This window comes from Eumetopias jubatus, unplaced genomic scaffold (genome assembly GCF_037043125.1).
Source record: "Eumetopias jubatus isolate StellerSeaLion01/CBP00866 unplaced genomic scaffold, mEumJub1_p1.0 scaffold_6, whole genome shotgun sequence".
Taxonomy (NCBI): domain Eukaryota; kingdom Metazoa; phylum Chordata; class Mammalia; order Carnivora; family Otariidae; genus Eumetopias; species Eumetopias jubatus.
In genome coordinates this window covers 35,775,548-35,798,908 of record NW_028274812.1, presented here as the reverse complement: position 1 = coordinate 35,798,908, position 23,361 = coordinate 35,775,548, and the positions used below count along the sequence as shown (strand labels likewise).

At 36.6% G+C, this 23,361-nt stretch overlaps 1 protein-coding gene across 2 annotated transcripts in view; it reads right to left on the bottom strand.

Annotated features, from left to right (window-relative positions):
* Positions 1 to 23,361, bottom strand: part of PTPRK (protein tyrosine phosphatase receptor type K) — a 553,262-nt gene that overhangs the window by 258,157 nt on the left and 271,744 nt on the right. For both annotated transcript variants that reach the window (XM_028117097.2, XM_088023873.1), the window contains exons 4-5: positions 18,809 to 18,890; positions 13,615 to 13,730 (exon numbers count right to left, since the gene is read on the bottom strand). In XM_028117097.2, coding sequence (XP_027972898.1) covers positions 13,615 to 13,730; positions 18,809 to 18,890 — 198 coding nt within the window. The remainder of the gene's footprint in view (positions 1 to 13,614; positions 13,731 to 18,808; positions 18,891 to 23,361) is intronic.

The following is a 23,361-nucleotide window of genomic DNA, read 5'->3' as shown; positions in this document are numbered from 1 at the left end:
AGGGATTATTTCACTCTGCTGACTTGAAGAAAATATTAAATTACATTTATCGGTTTATTTATTTTTCACTGCCTTTCTCGGGCACATGATGATATATGATCCCTCCATCCTCTTGGAGTCAGAGAAACTGTTAAGAGACTGTTTCCCTACATTTGATATTTAGGTTCCTGTTGAATATATTAAGAGGACTAACAGAATGGCATATGATTTGTCAGTACTTGCCCTTTTGTCCAAAACTAAACCCAAAGTAAATTTGCACAATATAATTAAGTAAGGTTGAAGTAAATCATACAACAATCCAGCCAAATTAATGCCAAGGAACTGAGGATTCCTTACCAGGGCTTGTCTACCATATGAATGTTTTTTTTCTTTCTCATGAGCTATTATTATTATTCCTGAACAATTAAACCAAGAATTTTAGAAACACAAAATGTTTTATGGCAAAATTAAAGGCTTAGAAATCTAGACATTTCTAAAATTAGAAACATCTTACTGATTTGAGAAAAGCACTTATTTATATCCACTAGAAATTATTATATTTATTTCAACAGATTAAGCATTTAATAAGAACATAGTGTTCTTCGAGGAAAATTACACTAAAATGACAATACTAAGTTGGTCAACACATTTACTATTTGGCAATGAAAGGACTGAACAAGCTGAATGATATTTGACACAGAAAAAGAAAGAGAGGTGGCAAAAATAATTCTGATTAAAAAGCAGAGTAAAAATGTGCTGGGGATAACAGATTATGAGAATCGATCATTACCCAAGTGTAAAAAATGTAAATTCAGCTATTAAACAAGAAAAAGAGTCTTAACCTACAGAGCATAGGTGTCTCCGCCATGTTGTAGGTACAAGGAGTGACACAGAGAGCATGAAAAAGTGGACTGAACTGCACCTGATGGAGGATGATACCTAGGTTCCAGTCCTGAAACAACCATTTAGTAGCTTCACAGTTCTCATTATTTCTCACATCTCCACCTTTTTATTTAAAACTGGGGTTATCTATTTGTACCTGCTATGCAACAAAGATGCTGAGAATATTAATGAGACTAACTGTATAAAAGTTCTCATTGCAAATCCTGGTAACAGCAATATAATGAAGATAATAATCAACACAATATATAAGCAAATAAAAGTTTAATAACTGTGATGGTCTTTTGATAATTCAACTTGTCTACACTACAGTCCCAAGTTATTCAATCAAACTAGGTGTCCCTGTAAAGGGATTCTGGAGATGGAATTGAAGTCTATAACCAATTGACACTAAGTAAGGGAGATTATCCTAGATAATCTGGGTGGACTTGATTCAATTAGTTAAAATGTTTTAAAATCAGAGCTGAGGCTCCCCTGAAGTTGAAGAAATTCCACCTATAAACAGCAACTTGAATTTGTGCCTGAATACAGAAGCCTGCCCCTCCCAAGGGTTTGAGCTGCAGACTTCAGACTTGCCTAGCCAGCCCCACAATCACATAAACCAGTTCCTTGCAGTAAATCCTTTTAGGAATAAAAGAAAGGGGGTGTGTGTGTGTGTACACACATATACATATGCTTTTCACGTTTGAACACTGACAGATACATGATTTTGTTACCAGAAATGCTTCTAGAAGAAGAGCTTTTTTTTAAAGCTGAGTTTTCTGATCTGCTTTGGTTCTGGGTTTTCTAGAATTGGTTCTCTAAATCTGGTTAGATTTTATAGGCAATAGTAACTCTATTGCCAGTAGTAAAAGAGACATTTTTAGTCCATAGTATGATGTAGTAAAGAGATGCAAAATATTACCATTAGATATTCCTAATCAAATACCTATAGAAGGTAAAGATCTGGGTGACTGTGCATTTGTGACCTTAGAAAATTTTAGACAAACTGAGGAATATAAATAATAGTATTGGCTGGTTGTATCAAATTGCACTGGAGAAAATAAGGAATATAAAGCATGTGAGTTTACAATGATAAACCTATGCCATTCATAGTAAGAGGAAAATTAGGTAGAGCAAAGAGACCAATACAATTAAAGCATTACACTTCAGGGATTCTGGCAACTTGGTGGCAGTGGGATAATTTTTCAGTCTTTCTGAATCTGACACATAAAAACAGACAGAACAACAAGAGAAAGTAAGGAAAGAAAAGGCCCAGACAGAGTAGAGATGAGAACAAAATCAAGAAATCCGAGAAAGCAAGTGGCCATATTTTTAAACATAACTCACAGGAACAAAAGACGATTCTTGAAATCAGAAAAGTTTTCCTGAACTCCACATCCCATTTAAAATTTCAAGACAATATAGTTCACATAAAAATGAACAACTTAAAAGTATAAGGTCAAGTCCAACATAAAGTTATTATAAGTTTAAAACAGAATAAAGAGCAGAGTATAAACCCCAGAGTCTCTGAAAGTAAGCCAGGAAAATATGCCCATAAAACAGATCAAAACTGAAACCTAATATTTCAAGCTATACTAAAACATATTAAGAAAATGATTCATGACATGAAAGAATAATATAAATTTGAATTAATAAAACTCATAAATAAGATGACAGAACTCAGGAAACATTAGAAATGAAAGAAAAAAGTCATTTCAGAAGTATGATTAACTAGTGTAAATAAAATCAACAGATGATGTCTTAAGCAAAACAGAATGTGGGGAAAAAAAGAGACTTTTAATTTAAAACAAAGAGAACAAAAAGGAGATTCCAGAGATAGTGACTATTAATGATGAAACGCAAAGAAGATCAAACATAGAGATAACACAAGTCCATACAGAAGCAAGGAAACAAAAAAAGTACTTAAATAATAACTAAAAGCACCTTCTGAAAATTAAAAAAAAAAAAGTTTTAAAAATACACAACGGAAGAACACACTACATACCTGAGAAGCGTAGCCTAGAATGACCCACAATGATACATATTCTGATAAAATTAGAATCTTTAAAAAAAAAAGGAAAAAATCCTTAGATTATCTAGAAAAAGCAGAGAGATGACTTATGAGGAAACAAATATTATCAGACTTTGATAGCAAGGCTTTATGCCAGAATGAAATGAAGTAGCATATTAAAGTTATTCAGGAAAGAAAATGTGAACAAAGGACTTTATATCCTGCAAAACTGACCTAAGAAGGGCCCAGGGGCGCCTGGGTGGCTCAGTTGGTTAAGCATCCGACTCTCGATTTCAACTCAGGTCATAATCTCAGAGCTGTGAGATCGAGCTCTGTTGTCGGGGTTCACGCGGTGTGGAGTCCGCTTGAGATTCTCTCCTCCCTCTATCCCTCCCCCTGCTCATGCTCGCTCTCTCTCCCTCTCTCTCTCTCTCTCAAATAAATAAAATCTTAAAAAAAGGATCAAGGGTACAAAAAAAATCAAGTGCACATATAAACTATTATCAACATCCAAGAACTCAGGGAATATTAATTCTATGTGCTAATTCGATGAACACTCTACCAGAAAATGACTTTTAAACAACCAAAGTTACTGGGAAGATATGAGATATAAACTGATAGTTATCACTAAAAACATAGTTGCCTGCAGAACTAAGTAAATAAGGGCTATATGAGAGAGAGTATAGTATGCAATAGTCATATGCTATGAGTTACATGGTACAAGTATTCAAAATGACATCAGATTTTAAAAATGAGGAATTATGGAGTATTCTAATTCTCTCTTCTCCTGTGTTATTGAGACCCAAGAATAGTAGCATGGAGAAAAGAACCCATAGCTTGACAAGCTGTAATAGAGAAAACATTAACTGAAAATCTTTAGGCTTGAAGTTGAAATATAAATAAGAACTCATAGATATTTTATCTTTAAATATGCATTTTCCCTTAGTTCTGTTCACTGAAAAGGTCTAACAAAATGAGTACCCTTCAGAAACCACATCATGGTCCTGAAATACAATTTCTCTCTAAACCAAACCAGCACACCAGGTCTAGAGAAGAAAATGTAGGAAATGATGATGGAGCACCTCACAATATCAGATGGCAGGAAACTACCAAAAACTACTGAAGTCATATCAAAAGAACTCTGGAGTCAACCTGAAGAGGTTTTCTCACTAGCCAAAGATGGGTCCATTTGAGTTTTAATAGTAGTAATAATAGTAATAATTACAACAAACTGAAGTCAATTAAACATGTTTAAGTCCACGAGTTCATAAGAAGAAGAAGAATCAGTCACCTTTGGAGAATGGTAAGGAATCAACTCATTATATTGACAACTAATAACTAAAGCAAAGATTTGAGCATTTATCTTCCCTTTCCCTAATGAAGTATGTCACTGGGTAGTGAAAGGTAGATGAGAAGTATCTCTTCTTTAACTGAATTAGAGTATCACAATTTACAGCCTGCACGATGAATATAGGCATTAAGCATCAATGGCTATCAAGACCTCAAAAAGAGAGAGAGAGAGAGAGAGACATTTTGTGCCTCCTGTAATCATACCAGGCACCACCTCCAGCACTGTCAAAGGATCAAACTTGACTCTGGATGTGGCTGCCAATTTACAGAAAAATTCAGAATGTGTTGAATCAAAGAGGGCATTTGTATGCAATTGGTAAAATGCAGACAGTGCAAAACTACCAGTCAGCAGTCTGGGTTCCTCCTCAATAGACAAACTGTGAGGAAAAGAAAGGGAGACAGAGGAAAAACCCACAGATTAAAAGAGACTTTAAAAAACTTATTTTAATTAGACAAGACTAATTTAGAGCATTTAGGAATATATGTGTAAGTGGGGGAAAAAACTATGCAAAAACAAAGAAGGGCTAAAAGTTATGAAAACCATTACTTGCAGAGGTAGGGAGCTGGCTCAGGTGTGGCTGGGACTGAGCCCTCAGAAGGAGCCCATAGGCTGGCTGGCAAAGTCCCTTTCTTGTCCTGTGTGGTGTGTACCTTATAAAAATTCATCCGTAGTTCTTATTTTGTGTGATTTTCTATGTTTTGTCGTATAATAAAATGATTTTATAAATATTAGATCTTTATATCAGATTGCTTTTCATAACGAAGAAACCCAGCCTGCTACCAGAGCCTCCACATTGTACACTGATTGCAGGAAGTCAGTGGAAAGTTGTAAAGTGTTGGATGTGACACACTTAGAAAACACACCGAAGGGCAGCTTTAGGAACAAGAGAAGAGTGCATTATTCTTGCACAGAAAAAGCAGTAAATTGTTATTTATAGATATCGATAGGAAGAAATCCTTGAGATTCTATGACTGCCGAGCTTTCGGTTATGCTCCAGGGATAGATAAGTAAGATAAAGTATTTTCCACACATTATTCATTTATAATCAATTATGTAATCTGCAGACAACAAACCCAAGAGTTTATAAATTATTGAAGATGGAAAAGAATGCACTCTATCTTCAAGGCATTGAACTCTTTATGGTAGAAAGCCACAGAAAGCCAACTAAAATGACCTCAGGGATACTTAACAATCCTAAAAATTAAATATGATTAAATTTTCTGATGATCACCATTTACATACATATACACCCAAAATGCCGAAAATAAAAGATAAACATTACAATCCATGATACTTGGTCAATGATTCTGCTTCAAGATCAATAGCCCATAATTCTTTGTATGAAGCCAGGAAGGAAGAATATAATGCCCTGAACTCAAATAAACCAATGCCCTGAGGAAAAGCAGCAGACTGACAAGAGTGATACCTTAGCTACCAAATGGTACATGGTCTCTTAAGTGAAACAGAAATAACTGTAAATCAGCATATACACAGAAAAAAAAAAATCACTACTGCTTAAAGTAAGAATAGAAAGAGACAATTAGAATTAAATAGCAGGCTAGTGTTTATCTATTAGTTGACAAGAAATCAGAGAAGCACCAGAGACATGGTTAACACTGCCCTCAGACATTACTCCCGTTCTGCGAGCTGCAAGGTATAAAAGAAGCCAAGGCTAAAAGCACCAGTAGCCTTCCAGTAGATATCACAACCACCTACAAGCTTCAAACTGTCTTGGCAATCTTTTATTAAAGCTCAAAAGAGGGGCGCCTGGGTGGCTCAGTCGGTTAAGTGTCTGACTTTGGCTCAAGTCATGATCCCATGGTCCTGGGATCGAGCCCCGCATCGGGCACCCTCTCCCTCTGCCTGCCGCTCCCCCTGCTTGTGCTCTCTCTCTCTCTCTCTGTGTCAAATAAATAAAATAAAATCTTAAAAAAAATAATAAAGCTTAAAAGAGCCAAAAGGAATGGGGAATGTCCCCTCACCTTTCATTCCTATCTAGGATAACTTATACACAATTATGAAGATAGAAAGAAAGAAAGAAAAAAAAAAAGGAAACAGATGGGTCTAACAGACAAATCAGTCCCAAGACAGAAAACGAGAAAACACATTCACTGACTGGCTTTAAAAAATAAACTTTTGAGGAAATTTGGGAAGCTGACTTGATCATTTCACTCACATCCTCCCCAATTCTGTCAACTGGTACTTCTTTCATCTGTCCCTCTCCTTCACTACTCAGGTATTTTTCGGTTCCACCAGCACCGGCCAATCCCAAGCCCTTACTACTTGAAATCTGCACTGCTAACAGCAGCTTCTTTCTGGCGTATGTCTTCATCATGGCCTAGTCCCAACCCTACCAAAACTTGTATCTACCTCCGCTTCTCACCGCTAACCTTCCACTTTAATAGGACCCTTCTCCTGACGTTCCTACCGCACCCGCACACGCACTAACCTGCAGCGATAACCGTGCTCACGTATCTTTTCTATTCATGTCCTACAGATCCTTCAAAGACTCAATCAAATCTTCCTTAATGATTTCACCGAACAGTCCAGACGATGCGGACCTCTCTCAACTCTGAAATAGTATAGTGCTTAGCTTCTATGTTGTCTTTTCTTACTCAGTTACAGAGGCATTTCTCAGGGCTGAAAGGATCTTAAAATGTATTCAGCCTCATGCTTAAACATCTTCTACAGCTCTCACAAGTGCTTATCCAGATTATGCTCGGATACTTCCACTAATTGTAGTTTTACTACCTCCTGGAATAGCTCATACTAAGTTTCAACAGCCCTACAATTACAAAGTTCTTCCTTATAATCAGCTTATATCCCTCACCACAGAGCTTTGAACTATTAGTGAGTATTGTACTTTAGAATCTATACAGAACAAATTAAATCCCTCTTGAATATTCCCAAGAATCTAAGATTTTATGAAGTTTATCTGCTCTCCCATGAATCTCAAGATATATTTACACCATGTCACTTTAGCCATTCTGACATCACGTCTTCAACTTTATTCACTGTTCTAGTAATTTTTATTCACTATCCTAGTAATTATATGCTGCCTTTTCTTATTCTAATATTTTAGATATGTGTCAGCCACCCTTAGGGCCAATGACTTAGAAAATGTCAGGACCTTCATCAAGTCTGGACAGTAGGAAAATTTTCACTATAATTCATTACTTTTTTCTTTTCTTTTCTTTACATGGTATCCAATATAAGCTAATCACATATTACATGTTTAGTCAATTAGGTTTTGAAATATTCCTCTCAAATTAGTTTTCAATGAATTGCCCACCATAAACTTCGTCTTTTAGGCATAGATCAATTTCTTCTAAGAATTCTCCTTCATTATAATAAATGCAAAATTACCAGATTTTTTTTTTCTCAAAAGGAAATCCTATCGGGGATAGTAACATCTCTTGTTGAAATGAAATATGCTACAAACATCCAGGCACTTCGTATAAACAGGCACGGAAAAATACCATAGCGTGGAAGCATCAGAGGGAACTCTGTAAGCGATGACTGTGCGGCATTTGAAATTGAGTAGTGATAGGTTTCATCAGCGAAAATTTTTATACTTTTGAATTAACTCATTTTGTAAAATATCATGCTTCTGATTTCCACTGCTTCCATGATGATATTCACATTACATCTCCCTGGATAGACAAAAACACTGTATGCCCAGAAGTTTCAGACCAACCATTTTCATTGATCCTCAGCTGACAACAATTGGTACTGCAAGAGGTCAGCCTCTCTTTGGTTGTTTTTTTTTAGAGCAATTTGCATTTCATTTTACTAATTTTACTCTCCAATTATTACTCTCAATCTATTGCTTGAATTATCTATTGCTCCATAAGGAATGACATTTACTTGGGCTGAGAAACTAGCTGCATCATACTACATTAGTGTGATGAACCTCACCAAGTGCAAAGTGATGGCTGACTTTCCTGTTTTGGCAGGCCCACTGAGGAGGCATAGGGCCAGCACCTGCGGCAACTGCTGACAGATTGGCCCAACTGCCACGGCTTTGATGGCAATCTGCATAGGATTACCAGTCACACATTAAACAGCCTCATTTCAATTCACCAAAACAAATGGTGTCACCAAATCTACCCACACAATTCCCTACTTTCAATAACTCCACTGTTGAATTTCTCTGTCCAATCCAATGATGCATGCCCGCCAAGCTCTGTGATGATGGATGGAGTCATTAGCATTTTAGTTTCTATACTGAACCTGAAGCCAAAACATATGGTCAGACAGATGTTCCAGCAGTGGGCTCTATTTGATTTGCCATGTAGGTGTCCACTTATACTGGATCTTCATAAAAGAATACTAAGTCATAAATTACAGTCCAACCTTGTTTCAACTTTCACATCCTCAGAATTTATAACATGTTCTGATAACAGAACACTCAGAACATGCTTTATTCTGTATTTCAGCATAGACTACTGATTAAAAATTACCCTTGAACCTAATCAAATAACTTCAAATGGACAAGATGGACAAAATGCAGCTTAATGTTTACAGGCTATTATCATCTGTGGCTTGATTAGTAATGCCAGAATGTACCACATACTCACTTTGCCTCATTCACTATTGAGGTAAACTATATATACAGCAAATTGGATCGAACTTAACTTCTAACAAATGTATATGCACCCATGGACCCAGCACCCCAATAAATATATATGACATTTACAATACCTCTGAAAGTTTCCCCTGCCCACTTCCAGTCCCTCCTCATCACCCACAGTCAAATACTGTTCTGATTTCTATCACATTAAATTAGTTTTGTTTTTTCCGGTACTTAATGTAAACGTAACCATACAGTATGCACTCTTTTCTATCTTTCCCCTTTCTGAAAACATACTATCGCTGAGAGTTATCCACATTGGTAACTCATTCTTTGTTGTAACATTCCATTGCTTGAATGAACCACACATTGCCTACTCCTTCCTGTTAACGGACTTCGGGGTTCTTTACGATTACTGGTTATTATGAATAAAGCTGTTATAAACATTCTTACACAAGTCATTTTGTGAACACATGCCTTTATTTCTCTTGTATAAATACTCGGGAGGGGTACTGTTGTGTTATGTTAGCTATTTCCTTATATATTCACTCTTTGCCGCCATCACTTCTTTCTTGATATCAGTTAGCACTGCAATAAAAGGACATGACGAACATTTGTAACCTACAAAAATGTATAATCTAATTTTTTCTCTTTCCTGTGAGAAAAATTATCTGATGTTTCTAAAAAATATAATCCGATTTTTATTATTTTATTTCAATATAAATTGTACATTAAAATTTCATTTGTGATCTTATTTCCTATAATCTGTGTTTTACCATAAGCCTTAAGTTATGATCCACAAATTCCCTACCACTGAGGGTTCCTTGGAAACACAAAACAGCATACGTCTAAAACTTGCTGGAAGCCCCAAAAAACATCTGTTCATGTGGGAAAAAACTGCACATCGTAACCTGACAACAAATATTGTGTTTATATGTGGAATGCACGCTACCATTGAGTTTTATGATTGAAAAGGAATTTGGTAATTCTCTACAAGCAACTGAAGTCTTTAAGTCCTTTTTCCAACATGAATGAACTTCATAACATCATTTTAAGCTATGGTCCAGAAAACCTCACAATTTTACCATATTGATAGCTTGTTGACACTAAATAGACTTCTAGAAACAGTCATCCATGTTGTTTTATGCATCAGTAGTTTACTGAGCATGTACAAGGAGGTTAATCTGGGTAATGTATTTTGTCATTGTTCTCTAAATGTCTAGAGTGAATGACCTAATTCTAAGACTCTGTAATTATATAATCTGAGATCTTACAGGAAAGAACACTCCCTAAAGACACATCCAGAACCACTATGATATATACCTTATGAATTATCCTAGATTAGCTCAGGTAACTCAAGTGTTTGCTTTTGTGTGTTCTATTTTTTAATTTACCTATTAATTTGTATGTCAGTTTGAACGATAAAAAATGACTGACATATCAATTGTAAGCTAAAGACAATGTACAAGTGAGAGATTTATTTTTTAAATGTAGTTCCAGGGGTGCCTGGGTGGCTCAGTCGTTACACGACTGCCTTTGGCTCAGGTCATGATCCCAGGGTCCTGGGATGGAGCCCCACATCGGGCTCCCTGCTCAGTGGGGAGCCTGCTTCCTCTCCCACTCCCCCTACTTGTGTTCCCTCTCTCGTTGTATCTCTCTCTGTCAAATAAATAAATAAAATATTTAAAAATAAAAGATAAATGTATTGCCATACATAAATGATTTTATTTATTTATTTATTATTTATTTATTTATGAGAGAGAGAAAGAGGGGGGCAAGGGAGTGACAGAGGGAGAGAATCCTCAAGCAGACTCCTCACTGAGCACAGAGCTAGAATGGGCTCAATCTCACATCCCTGAGATCATGACCTGAGCCAAAACCAAGAGTCAGATGCTTAAATGATTGAACCACCCAGGCGCCCCTCCATACATAAATTATTTTAAATGTCAAATGCTATCAGGTATTAGGGTTTAAACATTTGTAGTATATCATTTTTCCTTTAAAACAGAAAGTTGGATGCTTTTCTATTTTGGGGGTTTTTACCCCATATTTAAACATTTATCAATTGACACTTAATACTATATAATGTAAACGATTTGAAAAACATAAAAAGTCAATCACCATTTTTAATGACACCTACCATCCATGGCAAGTATAACAGCTACTCCATTATCCCATTACTTCTGTGACAGGATGCAGTGACCTTTCATTCTGAGTTGCTTCCAATACATTCTCAGTACTGTCAGCGGGTATTTTAAGCAGTTGTTCTCACAATGATAGTTAATTTCAGGGGCAATTTTTACCCATACAAAACTAATAACATAAACAATTTCACATTCTTCCATCAAATGAAAAAGGTAATGAAGGCCATGTCTCAGGTCATCAAAAATAACGCAAAGATCTAGTTTAGCATCTTATAGCTGGGAGGGATCTTAGTTTCTACCCATTTCTCCTTTCATAGATAAAGAACTTATCTATAAAACAGATTCAATAGTTCAATGAATTCTCTATGTCCACACACCTAACTGGGTTGGAAGGGTTGAAAGGTTCAAATTAAGGTTAGAATTAACAGTTTGGCCTCCTGATTTCTCGAAGTCATTCTGTACCAAGTAAACAGGACTTGACATCAATTTTTATGGGTTGCCTGTAAATTCATTATGGAATCAAGATTCTTTCTGCTTTATTATATTTCTACTACTTTAAGCAAAAGATTTTTTTTTTAAACCACTGGCCACATTCTGACTGACTCACTATATATTTATATAAAATAACTAGTCTTATTCATTTGAAAACATCCCTCAACTAAGTAATGGATAGTTTTCAATATTTCTTAAACATGAAGAAGGAAGATTTAAAAGAATAACTTAAGGTAATTTGAGTGGTACTACTGAGAAAGTAGAAAAGCTTGTTTAAAGAATAAGGAAAATATATAAACTGCTAAGGAATTGGGTAATCTCACTGTCAAAACGGAAGAGAAATACACAAATTCACCTTAGGAGTGTAAAGAAAAGAGGAAAAAAAGGAAAGCAGAATAAATTTTTAACAGAATTATTTTTTATCTCTCATCTTTCTTTAAAAAAATGACAGAAGGACTATTTTTTAAAACTATACTGAAATGGGCCAATCCACAAAGTAGGAAACAATAAACGAGCAATATTTTGACTGCAACACACTCAAACCAGCAGGGCCAGAAAGTCTTTGTTGCCACAAGGCAGCTGGTGTCTGAGTACACAAAACCCTTTTATTTCATTGTCATATTAAATCCTGGGGCATAAAACCAGAGGCAGACTGCAGAGTCTCTGGTTCTCCAAGACAAGACTGTACAGATCACAACTAAAGTCAAGGCCAACTAATGTTCCCACCTAAATGAAAAAAAAAATTAACCAATTAGGGAAAAATGTCTAAAAATTGTTTATTTAGTCTGAGAGAGAGAAAGATGGATTCTGATTTCATGTTTAGCTGATAAAACGGTTGTATATTATACGGTACCCTCTTTATAAAGAATTATCTTATATTTCAATATCTATAGGGGAAATCACCATAATCACAGAAAAAAAAAATAGGGGATTCATTTCCATTTCACATATTCAGGATGATATCCTAACACCTGCAAATCAAACGAATTATAAAAGTAGTGATAATTAAGTTTATATGAGTATATGGGTTATAACATCCAAGTGGATGTGAAGATTTGATGAAATAAGAAATTTATAACCACTAGTAGAGTATTAGGCATTATACTGGGTATGATTTCAAAAATCATTTATTATAATCATGACCCCAACCTCCCACAACCTAATGATTATCCCCAACCCTATTTTTACCTCTTTAAAGATGTCAAAATAAATGCTGAAGTCTATGTTCAAGAAACTATGCTAATCTTACAATGATTTTTCTCTTTTGGTCTCTATTGACAGTCTCAGGAATTTCGTTCTAACCAATTAAATCCCTTCCTTCATTCTGATGCAAAAGGAACACAAAAATAATAAGTGCTCAGAGAATATTATTACATATGTTCTAGGCTCAAATATTTAGCTCAATAGTCATCTTTCCTTGGGTCAGCCTCCTGACTTTTTTTTTAGAGCTGCTCTAAGCCCCTCCCACCCACCCCCCATCCCCAGATTGGCAGATACTCTCTGAAGCCTGGCACCTTCCTTAGTCTATTATTATCTCTCTGATTCTTTCAAAGCTCTTTGCATGTACTGTTTACATTTCCCCAACATAATGTCAAATTGTAATTCATTAAATACATATTTACTGAAGATTTAATATATGCAAAGCAAATGTCTTGACCTCAGATCTGTGATTAACCCTTATAAACAAAAGTTCTGAAAAAAAGAATTTAATTGGCTCTCTTCCAATTCAAATTTCCAGAAGTACTTCCAAAGGTTTCTTAAACTATTTCTGTAAATGTATCAGAGTATGACAGTTCCTACTTAAGTGCTATGCTCTTGTAAGTTGAGTTTTCAAAATATTAAATGAGGAAATTTTCATTTTTTTCCTACTTTGAATGGATTTAGAAAAAAATTGTTTTTACAGTTATATATAACTTTAGAGAAACATTAGTTTTTCACTAGAAACTAACCCAGATATTTATTAACTACATACTGTTATATGTTTATTCATCTTCCCAAAACAGAAATATCTGAAATGAATCTGCAGTCAATTAAAACAAACCTACGCAAGAGAACTCTCTCTCTCTCTCTCTCTCTCTCACACACACACACACACATACACAAGAATGACACCAGAAGCAGTACTTTGTGATTTTTTAAAAATCAAGTGTACCCGTTAGCTCAGCTGTCCACTAGGCCTTACCTGCAGCCATAACTTGTTATGCACAGCGTCTCTCCCCGTAGCAATACACTGAAACGTAGCGTTCTGCCCTGCATTGACCTCCACGTCCCCCAGACGGAGAAAATGAGGAGATTTATCTGTGAAGGCAGAAAAAATATTTATTATTTTCACATGAAGAAAATGTGCCATGTTACTTTTTCCCAAAAGAATAATGTTGTTAACACTTTTACCTTTGGCCAACCTGAATACCGTATGGAAGAAAATGGGAGTTTTGTACTGAAGTACACACTCCCTCTCACAATTCTCCTTTTATGCCCCCCATCATTGCTAAAGCATTGTTGTATACAGAGAAAGCACTCAACATTTACTGCTGAACGTTGGCCACTGCATGTTGCATATGGGTGATAATAAAACAGTTATAAGTCAAAGAAAGCAAAAGAGATCAAAAAGGCATAAATCAGAGTATACTAGAAAAGTATAGTGAAAACAAACAATGATATCTAACATACTGAATAGACACAGTGGCCTAACTATTAATTTACAACTTAAGCAGTTAGATCTCTTTTCTTTTAAAAAAATATTTCAGTTGCTATAATTCTCTAGTACTTCAAAGAACAAGTGAATATTTTTGTTTCTCTCAAATAGAATATCAGCTTGACCGTTGCTAATTCTACTTCCTATTCCTTCATAGTTGGAAGAAAGTTACCAAAAGCAGTATCAGACCGATAAAAAGTGATGACTGTAGTCAAAACCTACATGACTTATATAACTGTCAAATTAATGTTCTCTATGATTACGTTTTAAAACTGAAGCTTATTCATGTTTTCAACTGAAAGTAAATATACACAGAAAAAGTTAAGCCTCGGTAAGTAAAAGCAAGCTCACAGAGGACCTATCACAGTAAAACTGCTCTTGTGCTTAACTCCTATTTTTATTTGTTTACTCCTGAGAGCCTTTCTTTCACATTTCTCTTCCAGTAAGTGTAAATGAACAGTAGATGGAAACATCATGCTCATGTACTAATAGACTGAAAGAATTTATGAGCAAACCAACCTGAATTTTGAGCGAGACGAATTTGTTCCTCTTTTTCTTAGAATGTACTGCATGGAATAAATCGTTTGACCCTTGCCTGCTACCTCTTTCTTCAGCACCTCATCTTAGTATAGGCTTTAAAAAGGGAAATGCTATAACCACTAAGGAAATTGAAGCAGTAATCAAAAATCTCCCAACAAACAAGAGCCCAGGGCCAGATGGCTTCCCAGGGGAATTCTACCAAACATTTAAAGAGGAATTAATAACGATTCTTCTGAAACTGTTCCAAAAAATAGAAATGGAAGGAAAACTTCCAAACTCATTTTATGAGGCCAGCATTACCTTGATCCAAAACCAGACAAAGACCCCATCAAAAAGGAGAATTACAGACCAATATCCCTGATGAACATGGATGCAAAAATTCTCACCAAAATACTAGCCAATAGGATCCAACAGTACATTAAAAGGATTATTCACCACGACCAAGTGGGATTTATCCCTGTGCTGCAAGGCTGGTTCAAGATCTGCAAATCAATCAATGTGATACAATACATTAATCAAAGAAAGAACAAGAACTACATGATCTTCTCAGCAGATGCAGAAAAAGCATTTGACAACGTACAGCATCCTTTCTTGACTAAAACTCTTCAGAGCATAGGGACAGAGGGTACATACCTCAATATCATAAAAGCCATCTATGAAAAACCCACAGTGAATATCATTCTCAATGGGGAAAAACTGAGAGCTTTCCCCCTAAGGTCAGGAACATGGCAGGGATGTCCACTATTACCACTGCTATTCAACATAGTACTAGAAGTCCTAGCCACAGCAATCGGACAACAAAAAGAAATATAAGGCATCCGAATCGGCAAAGAAGAAGTCAAACTCTCACTCTTTGCAGATAATCTGATACTTTATGTGGAAAACCCAAAAGACTCCACCCCAAAACTGCTAGAACTCATACAGGAATTCAGTAAAGTGGCAGGATATAAAATCAATGCACAGAAATCAGCGGCATTCCTATACACCAACAACAAGACAGAAGAAAAAGAAATTAAGGAGTCGATCCCATTTACAATTGCACCCAAATCCATAAGATACCTAGGAATAAATTTAACCAAAGAGGCAAAAAATCTGTACTCAGAAAACTATAAAATACTCATGAAAGAAATTGAGGAAGACACAAAGAAATGGAAAAACATTCCATGCTCATGGACTGAAAGAAAAATATTGTAAAGATGTCAACGCTACCTAGAGCAATCTATACATTTAATGCAATCCCTATCAAAATACCATCAACTTCTTTCAAAGAAATGGAACAAATAATCCTAAGATTTGTATGGAATCAGAAAAGACCCAGAATAGCTAGAGGAATGTTGAAAAAGAAAAACAAAGCTGGTGGCATCACAATTCCGGACTTCAAGCTCCATTACAAAGCTGTGCAAGCTATTACAAGACAGTACGGTACTGGCACAAAAACAGACACAAAGATCAATGGAACAGAATAGAGAGCCCAGAAATGGACCCTCAACTCTATGGTCAACTCATCTTCGACAAAGCAGGAAAGAATGTCCAATGGAAAAAAGAGAGTCTCTTCAACAAGTGGTGTTGGGAAAATTAGACAGCCACATGCAGAAGAATGAAACTGGACCATTTCCTTACACCACACACAAAAATAGACTCAAAATGGATGAAAGACCTAAATGTGAGACAGGAGTCCATCAAAATCCTAGAGGAGAACACAGGCAGCAACCTCTTCGACCTCAGCCGCAGCAACTTCTCCCTAAAAATAGCGCCAAAGGCAAGGGAAGCAAGGGCAAAAATGAACTATTGGGACTTCATCAAGATAAAAAGCTTTTGCACAGCAAAGGAAACAGTCAACAAAACCAAAACACAACCGACAGAATGGGAGAAGATATTTGCAAATGACATATCAGATAAAGGGCTAGTATCCAAAATCTAAAAGAACTTATCAAGCTCAACACCCAAAGAACAAATAATCCAATCAAGAAATGGGCAGAAGACATGAACAGACATTTTTCCAAAGAAGACATCCAAATGGCCAAAAGACACATGAAAAAGTGCTCAACATCGCTAAGCATCAGGGAAATCCAAATCAAAACCTCAATGAGATACCACCTCACACCAGTCAGAATGGCTAAAATTAACAAGTCAGGAAACGATAGATGTTGGCGGGGATGCGGAGAAAGGGGAACCCTCCTACACTGTTGGTGGGAATGCAAGCTGGTGCAGCCACTCTGGAAAACAGTATGGAGGTTCCTCCAAAAGTTGAAAATAGAGCTACCCTATGACCCAGCAATTGCACTACTGGGTATTTACCCCAAAGATACAAATGTAGTGACCCGAAAGGGTACATGCACCCCAATGTTTATAGCAGCAATGTCTACAATAGCCAAACTGTGGAAAGAGCCAAGATGTCCATTGACAGATGAATAGATAAATAGGATGTGGTGTATACACGTATACACACACACACACACACACACACACACACACACACACACACACACACGATGGAATATTATGCAGCCCTCAAAAAACGAAATCTTGCCATTAGCAATGACATGGATGGAAATAGAGGGTATTATGCTAAGCGATATAAGTCAATCAGAGAAAGACAAGTATCATATGATCTCACTGATATGAGGAATTCTTAATCTCAGGAAAGAAACTGAGGGTTGCTAGAGTGGTGGGGGGTGGGAGGGATGGGGTGGCTGGGTGACAGACATTGGGGAGGGTAGTGTTATGGTGAGCACTGTGAATTGTGTAAGACTGATGAATCATAGACCTGTACCTCTGAAACAAACAATACATTATATGTTTAAAAAAAAAAAAAGAAGAAGAAGAAGAAGAAGATGTAGGAAGGGAAAAATGAAGGGGGGGAAACTGGAGGGGGAGACGAACCATGAGAGACTATGGACTCTGAGAAACAAACTGAGGGTTCTAGAGGAGAGGGAGCTGGGGGGATGGGTTAGCCTGGTGATGGGTATTAAGGAGGGCACGTATTGAATGGAGCACTAGGTGTTATACATAAACAATGAATCATGGAACACTACATCAAAAACTAATGATGTAAATTTTTAAAAAAAGTGAATCTTCAAAATAATAAAAAAAGGGAAATGCTTGAACTAGAACATGAACTGAACAGTGGTTCGCAAATTGTCAACTCCACGCCAGCAGCATGGGCATCACCTGGGAACTTACTAGAAGTGTACATTTTCAGGCCCCACCCCAGACTTACTGAATCAGAATGACGGGGAGGTGGGGGGGACACAAAAATCGTGATTTGCCACCCCAGGTAGGTGATGCTGATGCACAACAAGCTCTCAACAAGAGCACAGCTGTGGCCCCTGGCATGGTGCCCCCCTCCCTGTGCACGGTGCTTACAATGTGTGAGAAAATTTCCACCAGGAGGATTACTGAACAGATCATCTAGAATTCATGGGCCCTGTAAATGCCGCTGTTGGGAGATATAGGTAAAGTCTGGATTTATGCCAACTGTTTTATGTCTGGCTCGACTGAATGCATGTAATGAATGTCTTTCAGGAAATGTGAGGTACACACAAAATTAATCACATCATCTAAAGAGTAACCAATGGGCATCTAAAGACATAACAAAACTACATGTTAATAAACTGAGTTCTTTGTTCTGTTTGCTTTCTATTATTTTGTTGTTTCGTATGGATTAACCAGATATTTATTATAAAAAATTTAGTCTGAAGTTTGGACTGTGGTGAACTAATTCATTCTTTTCCCTTCACTCCAACTTTCAACTGAGCACATCACATGTTAGTGAGGTTTCTTTTAGTTTCCTTTCAGTTGAGCTCTGATTTGTTATTTTTCTTTGCTTTCCTGGACTACTTAATAAAACCAAAAGATGGAGCCTCCCTTACCTAGAGTTTCATTTACATTTGCATTTTGTTCTCTGTAATTAAATAATTAAAAGAACTCTCTAATAGGTGTACAATTAGTTACAATTCTGAAAACTATTTGATTCAAAAATTCTAGAAACATTTCAGTGTTCTTTTAAAACTGAACAGAAGGCTAGGAGTAACAACAGAAGAGACAGCCACAACCGAGTGATAAACAGTCAACAGTCACTGCCAATATAAGACCAGCGTTGAAAGGACATAGAAAAACACAATTCTTAATCACAACCTACCACAAGGATAACTCAGTACTTGGATGTCATCAATGGCAATATAACCACTCCTCCCTCCTGAAACTTCAGCTTCAAATATTACCTGTCAGGAAGAAATAGAAAACATTTACAACAATCATTTTTAAGGAATTTTCACAGTCACACTTATGAAAATTAAATTTGATTTTTATCCAATAAGAATTAAAAATGTATCTTATACTGTACAGTAATTTCCTAAATCTTGTCCAGGTAAACAAACAAAAAAATTACTGAGGTGAAGAAGCTAAAAAATTATTTAAGCACCTGCTACTGTGTGTTAGAATTCCTGAATGGGCATCATCTAGGCAGAATGAATAGGAAAATACAGCTAATCTCATATCCCTACATTTTCTCTTATTGATTTTCTCCGTTTTTGCTGTTTATTTAAAATACTCTGAGCACCTACAATGTACCAGGCAATGGCTAACCAGTGAAAATAGCAAATGATCTACGCTTTTAAATAGCTAAACTTTCAAAGACAGAAGCCATCGGCTAGATTAGCAGTATTCCAGGCAAAAGGAATAATATACAATGGAATAGTATAGAGGTGTGTGTTTGGGGAACCAAATGAATATAATCTGTATGGCTAACAAAGCTTCCAAAGGGAAGAGGTAAGATTAGAGAGCTAGGCACAGAAGACCTTAAATACTATTGGACTAAAATCAGGAGTACATTCTGTCAATAAATTCCACATTAATAAATATTAAACAAAAACGTTTCCATGTTCACATATAAGCTCATGTTGTAGAGTTTCATTGTTACAATCAATAGAAAAGCTTCATATAGCCTTTGTTTTTTTAATAATATGTAAGAGATACCATTTTTACCATGCCACCTTTCAACATTTTATTTGACTATGGGCTCCTTTATTCATGGAGATACACAGATTATTTTTGGAGTATTCTGCAAACATTTTAGGAAATGTGATGGAAATTAATGTTTAAAGTAGGAATATGGTATAATCAAATTGATCTATTAGAAACACATATGCCTGTAAGGTAGAGGACGGACTAAAAGAAACCAAGACTGGAAACAGGTAATATGCTAGTAGGAGTGGAAATAGAGAGATATGAAGAAAAAAGAAAGATAAAAATAATGCTAAGGAAACGGACAAAATGAAACTTATTGACTTGTTAGTTATGGTGAAATATAGGGCAATTCTAACTCCAGGCTTGCACCACTAGGCGAACTGTGCTATCAGAAGCCCTAGCCAGGACTAGTAATACAGAAAAAAGGTACAAATTTGAAGGAGAACATGACTAAGTACATTACAAATCTGATTTGCCTAGGGTACACATGGGGTAAAGGTTTAGAGCATAACTGGACAAATGTATCTCAAAAATAAGAGACAGGTCCACAGTAAAGCCACAGATTTGGAAGTCTTCATCATGGAAGTAAGTTATAGACTTAAAAGTGAACATGATGGGTGAATAAGATGGCATAGGAAGATAAAGAGGAGAAAACCACTGAAAGGGAAGGCAGCAAAACAGCAGCAGAAGTAAAGCCAACAAAGTAGGGTTCAGATATATAATGACCAAGGAAAGAAGAGAAGTGCAGGAGGTTTCAGGCAGGTCAACACTCCCACTGAAAACCAAAACAAAAAACGAACTGTAACAACCATAATTTTAAAATATCAGATATCTACATAAACAATGGCATTTAGATGAACACAAATTCTAGGAGGACAGATTCTCTCCAATGTGACCCCTGATCTTCGGCCATGTCCCCTTTCCCACGGGAATTATTTGTCAATTCCAGGATCAGGGTGTGGTTCTAGCTCAGCACAGATGTAGGGCCTCTGCTGGGAGAAAGTGGAAACAGTGAAGCTTGCTGTGCAGGACTCTGGAAATTTAGAAGTCTAGATTAAAAAAAAATGTTGACTGTGGCAAAAAATATGAAATATAGGGGAGAGGTCAAGAAAAACTAAAATTAAAAAGTATCAATTAGAATTAACCATTAGGAGTTTTCTGGTAACGTTTGGCAGACAGTTTTACCAAAGGGAAGCGGCGGAAGACTGACTGAGTTGATAGTAACTAACATTTATTGAACACTTACCTTATACAAGAGACTATCCTAAGCTAGCATGCACACCATCACGCTCGCATCTGTCATCTCTCTCTTTTTTCCCGCCACACACACACACACACACTCTCTCTCTCTCTCTCTCTTTCTCTCTCTCTCTCTCTCTCTCTCTCAATCCTCACTACAGTCATGTAAAGTTGGTATTTTTATCCTCAATTTAAAGAAAAGTTAAGTAACTGGACCAACGTCATAACAGTTAACAAGTGGCGGGGCCAGGAAAGGACAGCTTCCATTCTTCTATCAACTTCACTACACTGTCTCTCAAGATAAAAAACCAAATGCAGAGAGAGCATTTCTTTTAAGCAGGCTTTATATATCCTTTAAAAGTCTAACATGTTAAACTTTAAAGATTAATGTCATTTTAAATAGTACTTCAACTAAACATTATACTGACTAGGTAGCAGGATCATCAGCATTACATCCTTCCCATTTTCCTCCTGTACCCCTACATCCACCCCAAAGCCAATGACGATGGGACCCAGTAGATTAGGTGGCTGGTTTGTCTCCCATCCACCCGTTCCCATCATAAGCCTTCTCCTGTGTTACTTCTTTCCTACTTTGTTTGTCCTTTATGACTATTGATGTCACTGGAATAAGCTAAGAAAGAGAACAGGGTCTTTGTGGGAAGAGAAAGACTTGACAAGAAGGATAGCTAATCTATGAACACAGAAGTGCGTGCGCATGTGTGTGCATGCATGCCTGCGATTTACATTTCATGAAAGTGTATCTGATATGAAAACAATTGTCATGCCACTTTCCAAATACTGGAACAAAGGCTTATTAGAAGCAAGAAATAGAGGCGAGAATCAGAGACGTTAAACAAAGTGTAACTTGGAGTGACTGTGGTAGAGGCCCCTTTCCTGGGGCTGAGAAAACTTGTACTTGACTCCCAACTCTCCTGTTTACAAATTCTTGAGCAAATCCCAGAACCTTTTGCAGCCAAATCCCAAGTCCTTAACATGGATATAATGCAGTTTTCATTATAAAGTTTTATGAGGATTAAACAGTAACAGACGTAAAAGTGCTATATAACCAAAGGGTAAGCTCATCAACATTGTTAATGTGTGAGATTTGTGTAAGTGTCTCTCAGGAAAATTAAGTTTTATTTGCTTGAATAGCAGTTCAGGAAAAGGGAAGGTATGGAAAGAAAAAGTGAGAAAACTGTTTTTGAAGAAAAAAATTACATTTTTTATGAATAGACCACATATCTGTGTAATTAATCCTTGGTTATTTCACTTCCATTGAAGCCAACATTAATTAAATTATTTTAATTTCTTAAGTTTATCTTAGTTTTACTTTCTCCAATTGTCTTACTTCCTTTGCTTCATATAGGTGATAAGTTTATAGATGTTTGCCCCCTGAGAAAAAGTTTCTTATTTGTTCATTTAAATTGAGCTTTTATTCTGAACAATAAATTTAGGCCTGGATTTAAAAAGGGAAGCAAAAGAACCGGTTCTTTATTAGAGAAAAAAAAAATGTTTCTCTTTTTAGTGACCTCATTTTCTCTGCTAAGTGCTGTCTTTGCCTCATTAACAAGAGCTGGAGGGAGTTTCTAAGATCAGATTCCTTTACTACTAAGGATCTAATCAGCTTTATCACTTCAACAGAGCCCTCACCTTGTAAGGCTCTTCTGTCCAGTCAGGGGAAACAGATCTCGAGAGCTTAATTACGCAAAGCTTGCTTGAGCAAATGCTCAGGTCAGATCTAATGTCTGGTGTCAGATAGTCAACCAGGGCTTCCCAGAAGAGAACAAAGGAAGCCCTACCAGATGTCAACTTTCACCCATCTAAGAGGCCAGCCTGGGAACAGAATGGATGGGCTCTGCTTTGGATGCTGTTTTCACTCTACTCCATTACCTGAACCACTGAAGGTAATGATTCCAATCAAATTTTTGCTACTCTAGCAACATTCTTGGATTATTAACTAAATAAGTGAGGTAAGGTTGAATTAAAATAGAGGGGGGAAAAGGCAAACCCTAAAGAACAAGGACTTCCTCTCTGGCAAACTGAATTATAGCAGAGAATGTACCTCACATAAGGGAAAGCTGAACTCCAAGTCAGGAAGTCTGTGGATCTAATTGCTATCACCTGTAAGCCACAAAATGATTTCGCTGTGTCTTCCTCGCCTCATCTGGGCAATACTGGCCTTGCCTACATCACAAGTTTGTGGTGAAAACTGAATGATATATACACAATGATTAAATGATACATGAAATACATGTAATACAAGATATTATGGATATGAGAAAAATCTGAAAAACAACTTTGTCCTTAATTTTCTTTCTTTTTATTTTTAAAGATTTTATTTATTCATTGAGAGAGAGAGAGCACACGAGAGGGGGGAGGGTCAGAGGGAGAAGCAGACTCCCTGCTGAGCCAGGAGCCCGATGTGGGACTCGATCCCAGGACTCCAGGATCATGACCCGAGCCAAAGGCAGTCGCTTAACCAACTGA